The sequence below is a fragment of the Camelus dromedarius genome, chromosome 29, assembly GCF_036321535.1.
Source record: "Camelus dromedarius isolate mCamDro1 chromosome 29, mCamDro1.pat, whole genome shotgun sequence".
Lineage (NCBI taxonomy): Eukaryota > Metazoa > Chordata > Mammalia > Artiodactyla > Camelidae > Camelus > Camelus dromedarius.
The window spans coordinates 696479-715537 of NC_087464.1; the positions used below are offsets into that span (position 1 = coordinate 696479).

The window sequence follows — 19059 nt, forward strand, 5'->3', positions numbered from 1 at the left end:
GTTTATGATACTGTGTCTAAACATTTTAGAAAAGTTTTCAAAAAATCCAACAGGTGTTTTCAAAGCCGCATGTGCGGAGGAGCTGAACTCACTTGTACCATCTTGTCTCCTCTTCAGCCAATTCTGCCTTCTCCTTTGCTGCCAACAGCTGCTGCTTTCCCACCAGCCCACATCCGTTCATGTCCACCTTCCTGAGAGGGGAAAGAAACTCTGAAATTCTGCCAGTTTCCCTCCCAGAAACTGGAAGGGAAGAATTCCATGTTCCTTTCGCCCTTCCCCATAAATGCTCAGGCTGATAAACACACAGGAAAGAATTAAAGTACCCCCACTAATAAATATGAAAAAAAGTACACTCAGGCCTCTGGCAAGTGTTTGGTATCTGGGCTTCCCTTCAGCGTCCCCACCCCTACTCATTTGTGCATAAAGTAAACACACAGGAAAAGCCCACGTGAGGTGTGCTCTGCGCCCCCCCACCAGGCTCAGGCTCCTGTGCCTGGGACAGCGCGAGCTCACTGTGTTTCAACGTGGGAATCAGGGTCTGACCAAGTCGCCACAACCAAACACATTAGGGTAAAGCAAGCGTTCATGACTTCTTTGAATTCTCCCACAGAGAGCCCAGATTTCAGTCAAAACCTGGAGCAAAACCTGATCCTTTAGGAAATATAAGGAAATGTTTGTTTTTGAAAGCGGGTTAATGGGTGTGATGTCCATGACCTCTCCCTGAGAATGACAGGAAACTCTGGACAAATTATGAAATCCATGATCGAATGTACCAAATTGCTAACAATCCAGAAAGGGACATGAGGCCAAGATGGAGAAGAAGAAAGCCCAGGACTGGGCCCACCTTCCCCGGGGGTCACCCGGTAACTGCAGAGGAAACCACTGAGATGCAGAGCAGCCCGGCAGCCGGTGCCCCCTACGCAAGGGCACCGCAGTCAGGCAGCTGGAGCTCATGGTCCGTCAGCGAAGGTGATCCCTAGAAAGACCCGCAGGACTTAGCTGGGATCCGTGAGAGCTACATGCCAGAAACAAAGGTGGACAGGAGACGCACGGGCCTCACGAGGGCTGGCTGCACTGACTGATCTCAGCTGCTAACCGGGTTAACAGGATGTAGCGCTGCTGGCGCCCTGACCACCTGCCAGCTGTAATGCCCACCTTCTCTGCAGCAAGTTAACCTCACACGAGGCCTCAAGTTTTCTCTATTTTCTACCCAATGTCTAGAGTTTATTAAAAATGATAGACACATGGCAGGTCATGACACTTTGATGTGGTTGAAACCTAAGGACAACAAAAATGGACCTAGGGGGATCCAGATAATGAAGTGACTAAATCTGGTCCAAGAACCCGCTAAAATCTCAAACTAAATACAAACAAGACTCTGGTAACCAGTTAGAATGAACAGAAGCAGCAGATTACAGAAATCAAGGTTGAAAAATAAATGCACATCTGTACTGATCGAATATGGTAACGGAAATATGGTGGTAAGTATTCTGAAACATATTACAATATCCACATAACTCCACACATTCATTCACACATTGTCATATTTAACACGGGAACGTCTTACCCTTCAGTGTCCATAGATCTCTGTCCACTGATTTCATCAAGGACGCGTACTTTCTTCACCTGCCTTTGGAAACCGTCTTCCTCACGTTCTTTCGGAGATCCTGATGCAGCATGGTGGTCTTGCATTTTCTTTTTACCCTCTATAAACATAAAACAACTGGCTTTGTGTGTGCACATGTGCACTCAAGAGCTTGGCTGTGCTGGGGAGTGGAGAAAGGAGAGAATTCTGAAGGCAGGAACCCCCTTTTTACCTTCCCAGTGCAAATTCATTGCTATTACAGGCATGTTTCATTTTATTGCCCTCCCTGGTAATGCATATTTTTAAACAATTGAAGATTTGTAATAACCCTGAGTACAGCAATTCCATTGGTGACATTTTTTTCTGGCAGCATTTGCTCATTTCTTATCTCTGTGTCACATTTTGGTAGTTCCTGAAATATTTCGTTCTTTATCATTTTAATTACAACAGGCATGACATTCCTTTAAGGCAAAGCCTAATCCAGCGGAAGTCCCTAATTCTCAGCAATTCTATAAACCCTGAGAGAGGTGAAGAGGCTTCAGAAGAAAAGTGTGAAGCCAGCAGGGGTTGGCCCATGAAGTTTAAGGCAAGATTCCATCTCCACTGCATTCCTGTGCAAGGTAAGGCGGGAAGAGCTGACCCAGAGGCTGCTGCAAGTGCTCCAGGAGATGAAGCTAAGACAGCTAATGAAGGTGGCTGCACTAAACAACAGATTTTCAATGCAGAGAACTGCAAGGGGAGGCCACCCAGCACCATCACAGCTGGAGAGAAGTCAGCGCCTGGCATCAAGGCTTCAATGGACAGGCTGACTTTCCCGTTAGCGGCTAACGAAGCCAATATTCATTTAACATTATGAAAATCCTATGTCCCATGAGAATCAAGTGAAATCTACTCTGTCCTCTATAAATAGAACAAAGCCTGAATGACAGCACATCTATTTACAACATGAATATTTTAGCCCATTGTTGAGACCTACTGCTCAGAAAACAAAACAAAACACAAAAAAATTTTCTTTCAAAATATTACTGCTCATGGACAATGCACAGGTCATCCAGGAGCTCTGATGGAGATGCATGAGATGAATGCTGTTTCCATGCTTAACACGACATCTATTCTGCAGCCCATGGATCAGGAGTAATTATGACTTTCAAGTCTTATTATTTAAGAAATACATTTTGGAAGGCTTTAGGTGCCATAGACAGTGACACCACTGATGGGTCTGGGCAAATGAATGGAAAATTTTCTGGAAAGGATTCACCATTTTACATGCCATTAAGAACATTCGTGATTCATGGGAAGAAGTCAAAATATCAACATGAACTGGGGTTTGGAAGGAATTGATTCCAATCCTGATGTGTGACTTTGAGGGGCTCAAGACTTCAGTGCAGGATGGAGCTGCAGATGTGCTGAAAATAGCAGAACTAGAGTTACAAGTGGAGCCTGAAGATATGACTGATTGGCTGCAACCTCATGATAAAATGTGCATGAATGAGGAGCTGCTTCTTATGGACAAGCAAAGAAATTGGTTTCTTGAGATGGAGTCTACTGGTGAAGATGCTGTGAAGAAGGTTGAAATAACAAAGGACTTAGAAGAGCGTATGAACTTAGCTGATAAATTACCGCAGGGTTTGAGAGGACTGACTCCAATTTGGAAAGAAGTTCTACTGTGTGTAAAATGTGTCAAATTGCCTGCGACAGAGGACTTGTTCCTGAAAGGAAGAGAGAATCCTGTCACAAACTTCACTGTGGTCTTATGTTAAGAAATTGCAAAAGCCACACCGATCTTCAGCAACTGCCACAATGACCAGTCAGCAGCCACCAACATTAATTCAAAACCATCCACCAAAATGACTGTAACTCAATTAAAAAAAAAGTTAAAAAAAAAAAAAAGACCATCCACCAACAAAAAGATTACACCTCACTAAGGGCTCCAATGATGGCTAGCAGTTTTTAGTAATAAAGAGTATTTTCATTAAGTTATGAACATTGGGGTTTTTAGACACAGTGGTATTGCTCACTTAATAGACTACAGTATAGTGTAAACTTAACTGTTATTTGCACTGGAAAACCAAAAAAAAAAAAAAAAAAACAAATTATTTGACTCTCTTAATTATATTTATTTTATTCTAGGGGTCTAGAACTGAAGCCACAACATCTCCCAGGAAGCCTGTATGTAAGGTTTTCTTCCCAACAAGCAACATACCTTCCAGGCTGCAGTCTCCAGTTGTCACAGCTCGCTGCATCGAACCCTCAGATCTGGTCTTCGAAACACCTGGCTGTAAGACATGAGAAGACATTCAAGAAGTACTGATCCACAGCAATGTGCACATACTTAACATGAGAGGAATCGTACGCTTGGAATCAGCTAAGAAGGGCCATCTGCTTTCCGTGCGTTACAGCACAATTAAACTCTGACACACTGATGCTCGGTTCTCTGAGCTAAGCATCTCTGGGGGTGAGTAACATTCCTTACTCTCTTCTTGCTGCTGAGCTGAACGTCCTCCTGCACATGCAATTCTTCAGATTTCACTGTGGCTTCACAGACGTGAGATTTATTAAGGGCAATTTCAACCTAAAACATTCTCATTGATGACTAAATTCCCAAGAAAAATAATTTGAGTAGATATCAACATTTAATCTTCTAAAACATGAGATTGTTGTTCCTTGTGAAAGCTAATGTGTACAGTGGAAATCCTGCTGCAACTGGAGGCATTTACCTCAAATTCCTGAAGTGTTCATTGAAACAGCACCTTTCAAGTTCTCTGGAGATGTTCCTTTTTCCAGTATCTTCACACAGGACACAAATAAAGTATGTACTAAGATTTCAATGAAAACTAGGGTGATATGCTTAAAAAGTGTAACTTTTCTTTTTCCCAAAAACAAAGTATTTTGTTAACTGCAAAACAAACAACGGAAAATAAATATATTAGCCCTGGTGCATGTCCAAAGACTTTGGTGAGCATTCTCTCCAGAAGATATTAAGGCAGTGAAATGATTCTGAACATACACATTTTACAAAGAAAGGAAAGCAAGTGTTATACGTTCCCTTACACATGCTTGAAAGCATCTGGGACTTTCCCTGAATTTTGGTTTGGGGCTGAAGACAGTGCTCCATTTTAGAGTTTACAGCAGACAGTGCCTCTTCCTTCAAGTTCTAGCACTGGGCGTCCTAGCAGCTTGTTCTGACCCCCTGCGTCTTGCATTTCCTTCTTCAGCTGGTCCTCTTCCACTGCCAGCCTGCCAATCTCTTCCAGAAAGTCTTCGATTGTTCTGATGGGCAGTTGCTTCTCTTCAACCCTTTTGGAATCCTGTCCCTTCTCAGCCAGTATCCACAACTACCCCTAAGTTTCCTGTGATGGCAGCTGATCCAGGTTGAGCCCAGGACAAATGTCAAGCCCATAAAGAAATGCAGAAAAAAGAGACTTCCAGGCGCAGATATTTCCTCGCCTCCACAGGATTCCTCCTCACTGGACAATGGAGGGCACGACTGGACGACAGGGGGAAGCAAGGGTGGGAAACTGCTCATGTCAAAGAGCTCACAAATGAGTGTCCCTGGTAAAATATAAACAAAGTTTACCCAAATTCACATGGAAAGTTCTCTGTTTAACATCAACAGGGCAAGGAGCTGTGCACCTAGTCTAGTAACTTCCTTCACCTCTCAGGTATTTCCTGGCATCTTCTGTGTATCTTGGAGGGCAGTATGAGTGGTGAGAAAACTCTCTAGGTTGTGAAAATAAGACATATTTCCTAGTCTCTGAAATAGGAAAAGTCACGAAGGTTTTAGTCCATAAAATTCTGGGTCATTGTTCACAGAGAGGTTCCGCTCCTGGGCTCTCACACTCTGCTGTGGCCAAAAGCAGGAGAAGCGGGAGCGCGCAGCTCGCCCAGGGCACAAAAAGCCTCAGAAGCCCGGCTATGGTCAATGTGGCAGCTCTTACCAAGTGTGGACTCTTGGCATTCTGGTCCCTCACTGCCTGCAGCTTAGCTCGAGCAATCTGAACGTCATTCAAATGTTCATTCACCCTCTCAGTGGTTTTCAAGTTCTCCTTCAAGGAAACATTGAATTAGTAACAATTACTCATTACTTTCATTTCTGTTTTCAGAATGTAATCTAACAAGAGAAGAGGTTCATACCTTAAACTTCAGTGCTTCCTCAGAGGGCATCTTCTTTTGCCTGATGGTCTCCTCTAAGCATTTCATTGCATTGTTGGTCTATGCAAAAATGTAATGAAGGAAACAGAATTACAAATACTAATTACACTGCTAGCTGAACCTATCTTGTGTGTGACCCCTTCCACTAATACAGAAAGTGGTGCTTTACATCTACGACACTTGCTTTTTTTTTTACTGAAATATAGTCAGTTACAATGTGTCAATTTTCTGGTGTACAGCATGTTTCAGTCACACACATATATACACACCTATGTTTGTCTTCACATTCTTTTTCATTATAGATTACAAGACATCAAGTAGAGTTCCCTGTGCTCTACAGAAGAAATTTGTTTTTTGGTTTTTTTTTTTATCTAGGACACTTGCTTTGAACCTAGACCTCTTATGGAACATATGGAACAGGACAGTAGGATGAAGGAAAAGAGAGCCAAATAACTGAACTACCAGAGGGGGGAGGAACTGAAGGTGAAATCACACACACACACACACACACACACACACACAAAAAAAAAAAAAATAGCAAAAGGACCAGGATACCTTCTGCACCCAAGCAGATATATTTTCTGCAAGTTCTCTCTTTTCGTTCTCCAAATTCTTGATCTGCTCAGTCATCTGCTTTAAAGTAACTAAAAGGAGATAAAGCAATTTCTCATATTGGCAAGAAAACCCAGTAGAATAGAATTATCATGATTTATTAGCAGTAGAGACATATCTGGCTGGCACTATGAGTATAATTAACTTTTTAGCTTTACTACTGTGCCTAAAGGAAGCAAATCTTAGTGGCATTCTAAATGTGAGATCATTGAGATTCCTAGTTTAATTTTTTTCAAAGATGCAGAAACACAATAAAAAGTCTTCCCCTAAATTCCCTCCCAGCTATAAGCACCATTCTTAGAAAATTCATTCAAATACTTCTGACATCACCAGAGATGAAAAAGAAAAACCAAGCATCCTGTCCCCTTAACATTCTCTCCTCCAATTACTAAGGTAAGTAAACATGCCCCTGCTTTAAAAAAAAAAAAAAAATAGAACCCTTATCCCACGCAGGTTCACCCCACAGCCAGGCCCTATCTGCAGCACCACAGAAGGCAAGTTCAAAACGTCGCCTTGACTGGGCCTGCACAGGCCTCCAGTGTCTTCCTGCTGCCTGGCAGATCGTCTTTCATGAAAACCATGCTGGGGGCCCTGAAGGACAAGGTCACTGGAATTAAACGCTTTGGTACCATGTGGGCTTCCCCACCTAGTCACTGGAGGACCTGGATAACACACAGGCCCTAAATGACAAGCTTTTCCATCGCCAGGATGAGAATGTTACCATCACTGCTTCAGGAAAGCAGCACATGTAAAACAGCCAGTCACAGGCGACTCCACGTGTGAAGCTCTAGAACGCAGCCCTCAGAACCAGACTCCTCTCTCGGGCATCTAAGTCCCTCATCTGACCACACAGCGCACACGCGTCTTCTCTCTGCCCAGTGGGGACGCTCTGATGCTGAGATCCCTCTTCTCAGCACCAGCCCTTCTGCATCAACTGTCACCAACAGCAGCCCTTGAGGGCCTACTGAGCACCGGGCAGCCACCCTGCCCACCACGCACAGCCCCACTCGGTCAGCAGAGTCTGTGAAGCCTGCACAGAAAGCATCATCCTCAGGCTGAATCACCTCCATTAAGTCCCCACTGCCATGAATGGCTCCCTTCACGTCTAAGTCACAGCCCATGGTTTCCCCTCTGCTGTGACACACACTGCCTGGCTACATCTGCATCCCTCCCTCAGCCTGGAGGGTCCTGACAGGCTCAAGTAGTGTTTCAGCATCTTTACTTTTCACCAAGAGCCAGCTCATGTTAGGGACTCACTCCGAACATTAGACTTCTCATCACCTGCTTCCTAAAAGTTGCTATGCAAAATTAAACTCATCCTAGTCTCCCTACTCCTGTGACCCTCCTGGTCTCTTAGCTCAATAGATGCCAACTTCCTCTACGATGTCATTTAGACACCATCGCAGGAGTAAAATTTTCAAGAGTTGAGAAATCAGTTAGACATCAGAAGTCATTGTGTTTACTCTTAGTTGAATTAAAATCCACATTGAATCCTTGTATTGAGAAAATATTACAAAGGAAACTAAACCCTAATATCTTACCTTGAGATGCACGAGGCTTTACCTAGGAGAGGAAGAAACAATAAATCTGAAGTCAAAACAGATAATTAGTAAATCTATAATTTCTAATAAACTATCAAAACTAATCATTGAAATCACAATTATCATTTTGGTTCAGCGTAACAATATGATTAAAAATCAGGAAAAATCAGAATTTCCTACTTAAGGCATGATCTTTCACTCACCATTTCTGATAGCACAATGGTAAATAACTTATTTTAGAACAAAAGATCTGTTTACATTCTATTAAATAAACACCACTCTATTCAATTTTCATAATGCATATTCATATTTAACAACACTGAACTATATTATTTTCATGATATGTTGTTGTAATGCATCATTTATATAATTTTTTTTTTTTTTTGTCAAACCAAACATCCACACTTAAGTCCAGAACCTGGATTGTTGTATAATCTTCAAAAGAGAGAGAGGGACAGAGAGGAGAAAACTAAAAGAAAAATAAAGGCAAAATCTTTATACTAAGGTTAAGATGAACCCCTTTCATTCACTGAAAGGTTTTCTGAAATCTTTTACAGAGTTGACTGTTGAATTGATAAGCAATTGTAACATATGAGGTCGTAAGATTTGTCAAGACCACTAAAGACAAATGGACATCAGATGAGACATCAGACGAGAATGAAAGTGAGCAATGGCTGTAGTAAAAGCACACGCAGCAGCAGGACGGACAGCGACCATTTTCAAGAAGCGAACGTGCTTCCTGACTCAGACACAAGTCATCATCTGCGGAGTAATAGCTCAGTAAAACCCAGGCAGGACTCCACTGTAATACCACGTAGACACATTTCCCTGACCCTTAACACATATTTCTTCATTCAAAACTTTAAGTGATGATCAGAGACTGAGGCCAGCCCCTAACCTTGCCAAGATATTGGAGCATCATCACAGTGTCGAAGCTCCAGTGGCAATAATGTGGCAATAGAAGAATGCATCCATGGAGGGCAAACAGAAAACCACAGATGTTCCCTTAACTTCACACTTGCTCAGGAACACTGAGCTTCCCAGTCCCCTGTCACCCAACATGCAGGTGGGGAGAGAGATGGGCTCACCAAATACTTAACCTTCCTGTTTTGTTATTGAAGAGAAGAGTTTATGAATTGCCATTGTCTCATTGAGAATATACTGTTGTCTTGCTCAATGAGTTCTTACTATAAAGATTTGGCAACAAATTTCCATTTCAAAACTAATTTCTGTTCAAGTTAGTAATCTAAAAGGAAACAAAGAAAAGACTCCTGGATTCTGGCCCAGGCAGGCAAATAAAATGTCCAGTGACTATAAAAATTCCTGTTAGGTGTGATTAAAAGGACACTGTCAGGTACTTTAGTAATACTCACAGAACGGATGGTCCTCCAGACAAACAAGAGGAAACTGGAAACATCCCAGGCGACAACAAGAAGAAGAAGCTTCCACAGAAGTTCATAAACATCAGACCCAGGATGGATAAGGAGAATCAGAGTGTGGAGGATCTGAAAAGATATTGGAGATAATGAGGAACCTCAAAGACATTAGCAGTGTATCTGTCACAGAGAATCATCTTTAGAAACCCTCAACCACATCCTCAAATAGCTCCAGAGAGGCGAGAAGGGACACTTGAGTTCAAAGGAGCTCCTGGGAGTGTGGACATGTTTACTGCCTTCATTTGGTAATAGTTTCACTGCTGCACACATACGTCAAATACCTGATAAACAAAATGTTAGAGATTTGACTTTGCTGACAGGCACATTGCAAATATTTTTAAAATAGTTAACAGAACTTAACTTATGAATGTAGAAGCCAACTTGAAATTGAAAATAAGCAAACACAAACCTACATGGCATGGGACACCTCCATCTTCTATTGGATGTTCATGAAGTACCTGGACAAACCCCTATGAAGTGTCCCCAAAAATACACCCAACATGTATGGGGAAAGAGCAATGAAGATATGTGTTAAAATATAGAGAGATGTACAGAGATGTATTTCTACATTTATAGACTGGACATGAGTGAGAAAGCAGACCAGCTCTTAGAATAATGTCAAAATTACTATTCCAGCAAAAATTAATGATATATTTTAGCCCAACTATCTAAAAACCATGGAGGTTTTCTTCAATATTCACTTTGGTTCTGAACCAGAGCACGTAATGTCAGACTTCTGAAATAAATAAGGATTTGTATAATAAGAGTTTTAATCATACTGTACAAGATTACTCAAAGAATGAAGTTACATAAAAAGAGAACTCGAAATAATCAGTACAAATAATTTACATGCATATTTCACAGTACTGCACCTACGTCCATTAACAGCCACCAAGAAAATTAATTTGTATTTCTGGAATGTACAGTCACCAAAACAAAAGCCAAACACATAGTTTTGTAACAACTAGATTTATAAGTATTATAGGAGGGAATAAATGCACAATGTAATTTGTACTTTATCTAGACACCAAGTTTCAGTCTTGTGCAAATAAAACCTCTCTAGAAAGCAGCCTCTGAAATCAGTAACACTGTCATTGTCAGCTCTCACAGTTGGGGTCAGTAAAATGTGTGCTGGTGGAAAACATGCACCGTCTTTGCATAGCTGCCGTCTGAGAGAGCAGTGGGTCTCAGCACAAAGGAGAGACACGCAGATCAAAGGCACAAAAACAAACACCATCTAGTCACTAACTGGTAAAACCCCCTCCGCCATGGGCATGCTTGTAACACACGGCACTGTCTGAGCGCTGACGTCAGCAGCTGCCTCCTACCTAGAGTCTATCCATCAGGGCTGATGGACTCAGGTTCTGTCAGCGGCCATGAGCAACGGTGGAGAAGGACAAGTTAGTTTAACCAAATGCTCAAAGATGTGGTAGGGAAAGAGGGCTGACTAACCTGTGAGAACTCAGCCTCATTCCCTTTGAGGGAAAAAATCCAAACAAAGATGACCTATAAATGCCCTCCCTTAGTAGGCTCAAAAGAAACAGAACAGACTCTTCTTTGGGTGGAGTGTTCATGTGGCGTTGATTCTGCTTCAGTGCAAAGATTGTTCCTGACACTCGGTTTTTAAAGGTCTGTAAGAATCTGGTGGAAGCCTGTCAGAACAAACCCACTTAAATCCATGAGGTGTTCTCAGTCTGTCTTTTTTAGGGTGTGGAGGTGATTTTTCCTGACACAGTAAAAATTTTACAGCATGTATCTGAATTTTCTTTATATTTGGACCATTCTAAGGACATGAAGGACAATTTCTGCTTTGGGGAAATCAACATTCTTCACAAGGACACGTCACTAAAAAAAAAAAAAAAGACAACTTGTCCACCTCCTGGTCACATCCCTCCTGAGCATTTCCTCATTATAAACATCACAGCAGGTTGCAGCCACTGATTTTCACATCAGCTCAGCTCTCAGGGCTCCCCCATCAACTTAGCTGGACACAGAGTCCCTGGGGGCAGCCGCCAAGATGAAAAGGACAGGGATAACTAAGAATTTGCTAGAAGTCCAATAAAAATAAAAGCAAAAATAAACAAATGGGACCTAATTAAACTTAGAAGCTTTTGCATAGCAATGGAAACCATAAGCAAAACAAAAAGACAACCTACAGAATGGGAGAAAATCTTTGCAAAAGATGAAACTGATGAGGGCTTAATTGCCAGAATATATAAACAGCTCATACAACTAAATAAGAAAAAAAAAAACCTCAATCCAAAAATGGGCAGAAGACCTAAACAAGCAATTGTCCAGTGAAGACATACAAATGGCTAACAGGCATATGAAAAAATGCTCATTATCACTAATTATCAGAGAAATGCAAATCAAAACTACAATGAGGTATCACCTCACACCAGTCAGAATGGCCACCATTCAAAAGTCCACAAATGACAAATGTTGGAGAGGCTGTGTAGAAAAGGGAACTCTCCTACACCGCTGGTGGGAATGCAGGTTGGTGCAGCCACTGTGCAAAACAGTTTGGAGATTCCTCAAAAGACTAGGAATAGACTTACCATATGACCTAATAATCCCACTCCTGGGCATATGTCCAGAAGGAACCCCACTTCAAAAAGATACCTGCACCCCAATGTTCATAGCAGCACTATTTACAATAGTCAAGACATGGTAACAGCCTAAATGTCCATCAACAGATAACTGGACATAGAAGAGGTGGTATATTTATACAATGCAATACTATTCGGCCATAAAAAAACAATATAATGCCATTTGCAGCAACATGGATGTCCCTAGAGAATGTCATTCTAAGTGAAGTAAGCCAAAAAGAGAAAGAAAAATACCATATGAGATTGCTCATATGTGGAATCCAAAAAAAAAAAAAAAAAAAAAGCATAAATACAAAACAGAAACAGACTCACAGACATAGAATACAAACTTGTGGTTGCCAAGGGGCTGGGGGGTGGGAAGAGACAGACTGGGAGTTTGAAATTTGTAGATACCGACAGGCACATGCAGAATAAACAAGATTATACTGTATAGCAGAGGGAAATATATACAAGATCTTATGGTAGTTCACAGAGAAAAAAAAATTGTGATAATGAATATATGTATGTTCATATATAACTGAAAAACTGTGCTCTACACTAGAATTTGACACAATATTGTAAAATGACTATAACTCAATAAAAAATGTAAAAAAAAAAAAAAGCAGCTGTGGTATATTTCATACAATGGAGTACTACTCAGCCATAAAAATGGTAAAATGGTGCCATTTGCAGTAACAGGGAATGGATGGACCTGGAGAATGTCATTCTAAGTGAAGTAGTCAGAAAGCAAAAGAAAAATACCGTATGATATCACTTATATGTGGAATCAAAAAAAAAAAAAAAAAAAAAAGACAAACTTATTTACAAAACAGAAACAGACTTACAGCATAGAAGACAAACTTATGGTTACCAGAGGAGAAGGGAGTGGGAAGAGAAAAATTGGAAGTTTGAGATTCATGGATACTAATCTATATAAAGTAGACAACAACTAGTTTACACTGTACAGCACAGGGAACTCTATTTAATATCTTGTAGTAATTTATGGTAAAAAAATATGGAAATGAATATATGTATTTTCCCATATGACTGAAGCATTCTGTTGTACACGAGAAATGGACAACATGGTAAACTGACTATACTTCAATAAAAATATTTTAAAATTTATAGGGCTATTGAGTATTTTTGTTACATTAAAATTTCTGAAAAGAATACACTTCAAAGAAAACAAAGTTGCTGTAAGTTAACAAACCAGAAAGCACAGAGCACAGATGACATTTCCCTGTTTAACAGACCAGCACCAACCCAATGCTGAGACCCCACTGCTCCCAGGACTGCCAAACGTCACCACCAGGAAGGGCGCACGCACAGGACAGCGCACCGCACGGGGACGGGACCGGAACACACACAACTTGAAGCAGGATCCTGACAAGCTTTCCGGGAGCAAGTCTCACTATGACTTGTAGTAAGTAAGAAGAGTTTCTCACTTTTTAAAAAACTGCTTTACTGAGATAAAATTCCCCCATTCCCGCATTTTAGGCATACAACTCAATGGCTTTTAGGATGTTCACACTTCCTTCTTTGATGCAATAAAGTAACTATTTCAGGTTTCATCCTGTCAACCTGCCGTTTGGTCCAAGAGGTCCTGACAGGACTCAGAGCTTGAGGACGCCGGTGGCCAGGGCCGCTCTAGACTGGTCAAGAAACCTGTCCTGAGAGCCTCGGGCTTCACCAACGATGCGTTCCCATCAAGGACCCCATGAGAAAGCAGCTAGTTAACCACAGTGTGAAAGAGCCCAGGAAAAAGGAGGACACCTGATGCCCGATGTTTACTCACATTTGCATTTTCATATCCAGTGCACCCCAGCACGTGGGACCAGAACATCCTCATCACCTCCATGTCCTGGTCCGCTCAGGGCCCTCAGGTCCCCAGGCAGGAGGGGGGGAGGGGAAGGGAGGGGAGGGGAGGGTTGGGAAGGGGAGGGGAGGGGAGGGGGTGGGGGATGGAGTGGGGAGGGAGTGTGACAGGTAGAGGGGTTGGGCACTTGAGAGGAGAAGAAGGGGGGTCACAGAAAGGATGAGGGCCAATCAAGCTCTTGAGGGGAGGAAAGAGGGTTCAGTCAGGTCAGGAGGTCAGCAGGTCAGGAAAACAAACAGCAGGCAAGCGGACTCTCAGGAGCAGCTGGAGGGGACGAGACGCCTCCCTCCAAGCCTTCCTGTCTGAACGCTGCCTTAGCAATGCCAGTGCTTTATGACCTCTCTTGACCAATCACCTGCCTTTGCCCCTGGCACCTCACAGTGGACATTTTGGGTGACCTCACTTTTACAATGTGCCCCGCCTAACTGATCCCCCACCACCAACTGCCAGCCAACCCTGGGTCCTCTCTGCAAACTTTTCTGACCATATGCTTTCTGGTCCTGCACAACCGATGTCCCCTGCCCTCTACTTCTGGGATGCTCCCTCCTCCTTTTCCAAATTCCCAGGATTTCCCTTGGGCAGTGGCTGAAAAACATATTAGGTAGACAATGACAGAACCAAGAGGAGTCAAATATTCAGGCAGGGTGGGAGGTCCTCACTCCCCTTCGCTCAGCACTGCACACAAAGTGCAGAGAACGTCCACAAGACGGAGAAGATCTTAACAGCACACCATCTTAATCACATCGCCACACCCATGTGGCCATCCTTATCTGTAGTACACCTGTAGGTGACACATTAATTTTAAGTACATATGTTACATGCATAAAAATAAGCCCTATGATTTTTGCCAAAGATATATAAAACTATAAAAAATAATTATATATTGTCACACCCCCTGCACTGCATTTGGGTGATTCACGTACACCCAGGTTCAAGGAGGCAAAAACTACCCGTGTGGGACAGAAGCAAAGTTGTGCTTTGGGGCAGTACTGGCTGTGAGGGGGCCTGAGAAACCCTTTTGGGGTGGTGGGAAGACTTGGTGTCTAGATATGGGGGGTGGTTGTGTTCACTCAATCAAGAAATACTGAGCACACGGGGCCTGCCAGTCTCAAGAGTCACAGAGACCCTCATATCTGTCCCCGTGAAGTGGCCAACTGCTGACAGTGAGGAAGGGATGAGGTGCCTGGAGTGGTCACCAGAGTCCAGTGAGAGAGCCCCGCACTCATCCAGGCTTTGGGCCCCAGCCCTGCCAGCTTCCCCCAGGAGCCCCAATTCCAGGCAAACTCTGATGGGTGCTGAGGGCAGCAGCTCGCTCCTAAGTCTCAGGAGCTCCCACAGTCTGCCCAGGGCTCTAAGTGAGAAACGGGCAGGGGGGCAGTCAGTGGTTTGGGACGCTCTGCCATTGACAAAGAGGAGTTGGGTGAAAACACCTGGCTCCTTACACGTCCCTCAATCCAATCCCCCAGGAGCCCCTTAGCCCCACAGGGCCCTCCCGCCTTCCAGCTGGGGCAGGTGGCCAGCTCTGCAGCAGCTCTGGGGCCCAGGCTGGGCCAACTGGTCAAGGGCCACCAACAGGTCAAGGTATGACTATGCTGCCCAGGAAGAGGGGGGACAGCAGTGAAGCAGTAAGTACCAGCAGGAGCAGCCTCTGTAACCGGGCTCCTCCACTGTGAGCAGGGCCGGGGCCAAAATGTGGCAGTGAGGGTGGGAGGGCTGGGAGAGGTGCGGCCCTATGGCCCTGGACAGGGCTGGACCAGAGCCCAGGGCCTGAGGGCCTGGGGGGAGAGACAGAGAGAGACGGGCAGGGAGAGAGACAGTGCATGACAGAGAGAGGTGGAAGTCAAGTCCTAGAGAGTGGCAGACAGTGACAGGGGGGAACAGGGTAGGGAGAGCAGATAAAAGACAAGGCAAGAAGGAAAGAGGGAGCCAGCCCACAGTGCATGGTGGGGGACAAAGGGCCAGGGTGGCCTGACTCTGGGAAGGGGCCCAGAGTGGAGGGGGCAGAAAAGGCAGGAATCCTGGCATCACCTCCCTGGAGCTGAGCTCCCCAGGGGTCACTGTACTTGCAAAGACTGGTACGTCCCATTTTTCTTGGGACTGCTGGTACCAGCCTCTGTGTCTGTCCCTGTCGGGGCTGACGTCCAGGAGAATGGGCTGCCCCTGGGGAGGAAACTCCAGAGCCTGCCCTGTGGGGCGTTGACCCCGACTCCTCACAGACCCAGTGGGGCTGCGTTTCCAACCGCACTGCTGGGCCTTCCTGGTCCCACAGCTGGGCTTCAGGCGCTGTGCTGGCTCCAGGATCCCCTGGCCTGGAGGGACTGAGTCCCATCCAGGGTGAGCAGGCTTCAGGGACCCTGGGTCTCCTCCTACTGTCAACCAGAATTCCTTCCAACTCTCACGAGTCGGGACCCCCTATAAATCAATTAACATCAGTCAAAGGTATTGAGGTCTCAAACTAAGCAATAAAATGTGCCATCTGACCAAATTCAAAGTGCAGTGTTCCAACTACACAACATTCTCAATAATCCATTTTATGGACGAGAAGACAGAAGGGGTGTGAATCACCTAAGGGTCTCGGGGCTGGCGAGCACTGTAACTTTACCCTGAACCAAGGTCTACCTTGGAAAGGGATCCACCTGGAGCCCATCCTGTGACCTGCTCCCTGAGGTTCTGAGGAAGACTGTTGGCTTTTCCTTGGGAAATTCCTCTTGCAATGACATTAAGTCATGCATCAGTCAGGACAAACGGTGAGGATGTGTTCACGAGGGATCCTGACTCTTAACAGCAAGTCAACTTTGTCTCAGGAAATGGGTCTTCTATCATTAATTCAGGCACCAAGGTAAATAAGAGTAAAAACATAAAATCCATCATACATGTGAGTATTTAATTTAAAATATAAATAACTTAATGAACTATATAAATGGATGCACTGCATTGGTCCATGACAAACAGGACATTACGTACATTCATTACAAAGAAGTGCTGTCATGGGTGGGGATGTGGTGACAAGAGCAGGGTCATTTTTAGCAGGGAAGGGGGTCCTACAGCTCTCAGTACAGGGTGGGTAATTTCACAGTGCTTCTCCTCATGACCAAACTCTCAACACACACACACATGCAAACACACATCACACACATGCACACACACACACACACAAAGGCAAATAAATGCACATAGATCCTAAAATGACCATCTTACCTTCTGATCAGAAAAAAAGACAAAGATATGTGCTCACACCACCTAACAACACACTGAGCACACACACAGTCCCATAGTGACTTCTTAATACTTCAGTTCTATGAGCCTCTGAAGTTCCCCTCACTTGTGCTCACCATCATCTAACAGAAAGAAATCATAAACAATACTTCAAGTCTGACTCATTACAGTTCTTCTAGGAACTTATATTATTGCAAGTGTCAGAAGAATATACAATTCACAATTTCAGATGGAGTTTCTGGCTCAGTAGTTTTCATGGTTAAATGCTTCCACTGACTACACAAAATTACTGGCTCTGCTTTTCTTGTTCTGTGCTTTCTATGCCAACTAAAATTTCCCTATACATCTAATTATTTTGGATTTCAGTCAGTGGCCTGATAGTGCATTTTGTAGGTAAGGTAAAGTGTGATTTTGTTCCTACAGATCGCTATCTATCGATGAGCATTTTATTCTTTTAGTATTAAGTAGAACAACTGACTTCCAATCTACAGCTTTTCCTGTAACTGGAGAAACACTAATAAAGCTTACACTGACGTCACTCACCAATACACTACCAGACTCACAGCTTGTCCTGACCTCACTCTGACCTCCTCTAATAAGTGTCCAGAAAAATCAAGCCCACACACGTGTGGATGTGACTCTATAGGGCCAGCACGCCCACCTTCTCCATTTACTTAACTCTCAGTTGTCACTACTTTCCTATTATTTGACCTAAAAGTTGCCCTCCTCCTACCCTTACCCTAAGCATCTCAAGAGTAACCTAAAAACTAAACTCTTCACATGGCACAAACTGTAATCGCATTACTAGTAGCCATAAGGTTAGCCTATGAATGAATTTAAAAGGATTAGAATGAACGTATGATAATTACTTTAAACAAAAACATTTTGACTCATAAAACTATAATTAACTTCATAATTATCAAATGGCACTAGTCTACATTACTATCCTTTTTGCATTTACAGTACCCTATATGGCCACTAATATATAAATTACACTTAACATCCCCATTACTATGCTCAGATGGCACAATATCATCATTTTTCATTACAGCCGCTGTCACCACACTCAGCACCCATTCTACGTGAGCTGGCATAACACCTGCCATCAGTGCTCCCCGCCTGTGCGGCTGCACCGGGACCGTCACTAATAGCTGTGGGATCCAGCGCCTGCGGTACTGATTATGTACAAAATCTTAACCTTCTTCAAGGCTAAAACTCATTATTCCAAACATTATAGTAATACAATTAACATGATTATCAAAAATTATATCCTCTGAATTAACACTAAACCTTATGGCCTATTAACCAGACTTATCAGCTTATTGTTCCTGAATCAACTGACACAGCCTCCACTTTTCACTAGCCTCCTCTCTGTTAGTGCCTCCACTTGCATCAACGTCTCTTCTTCCACCAGCACACACAGCCAGCCGATTTCATCCATCCCAGCAATCATTAACCCCCGAAACTGTATCATCACAAGTACCCATACTACATACATCCTTAGACTTTCACACTTCACAACTGACCACATTCTAGAGTTTTAATCAAAACAACATGAGTCAAAACCCTAATTATTTACTACCCACTGAGAAAATCAGACAAGATGATTAAATTCAGGACTCTGTTTCTTACTGTATGTACTCCTTGGATCACTTCCACTTGTCACTGCACTAATTTTTACCCAGAATCTTGTAGGTTCCTTAACACTTCATAATAATTCAACACTAAACTCAGGCAGCATCCATTTCCTAATCTGGTGTTTCCCTATGACTGACACGTGTAAGAACATTTACAGTAAGCAGACCCCTTTAGGACCTGCTCCTTTGGTTCCCAAGGGCATAACTGGAGTTTGCATTCCTGGACCCAGAGCACCTGCAGTCATGCTGCTCACACTAGGCAGCTGGGGCACATCACACATTATAATATTCAATCCCTTGGAAAACCAGATGGTATATCCTGTCCTTATACTATCTTTATGAGGAATGATCATAACAAGCCCCATCTGTCTGTGCCGGACAGACGTACAGCCGCTCCCTGCAGGGCTCCCCACCAG

General features: G+C 43.5%; 1 protein-coding gene across 7 annotated transcripts in view; it reads right to left on the reverse strand.

The window, feature by feature from the left end:
* LOC135318488 (transport and Golgi organization protein 1 homolog) overlaps positions 1-19059 on the reverse strand; it is a 68193-nt gene that overhangs the window by 11229 nt on the left and 37905 nt on the right. For all 7 annotated transcript variants that reach the window (XM_064480485.1, XM_064480486.1, XM_064480491.1 and 4 more), the window contains 8 exons: positions 9264-9395; positions 7891-7912; positions 6293-6381; positions 5720-5797; positions 5524-5631; positions 3789-3861; positions 1568-1706; positions 93-191 (listed from right to left, as the gene is read on the reverse strand). In XM_064480485.1, the coding sequence (XP_064336555.1) occupies positions 93-191; positions 1568-1706; positions 3789-3861; positions 5524-5631; positions 5720-5797; positions 6293-6381; positions 7891-7912; positions 9264-9395 (740 nt within the window). The remainder of the gene's footprint in view (positions 1-92; positions 192-1567; positions 1707-3788; positions 3862-5523; positions 5632-5719; positions 5798-6292; positions 6382-7890; positions 7913-9263; positions 9396-19059) is intronic.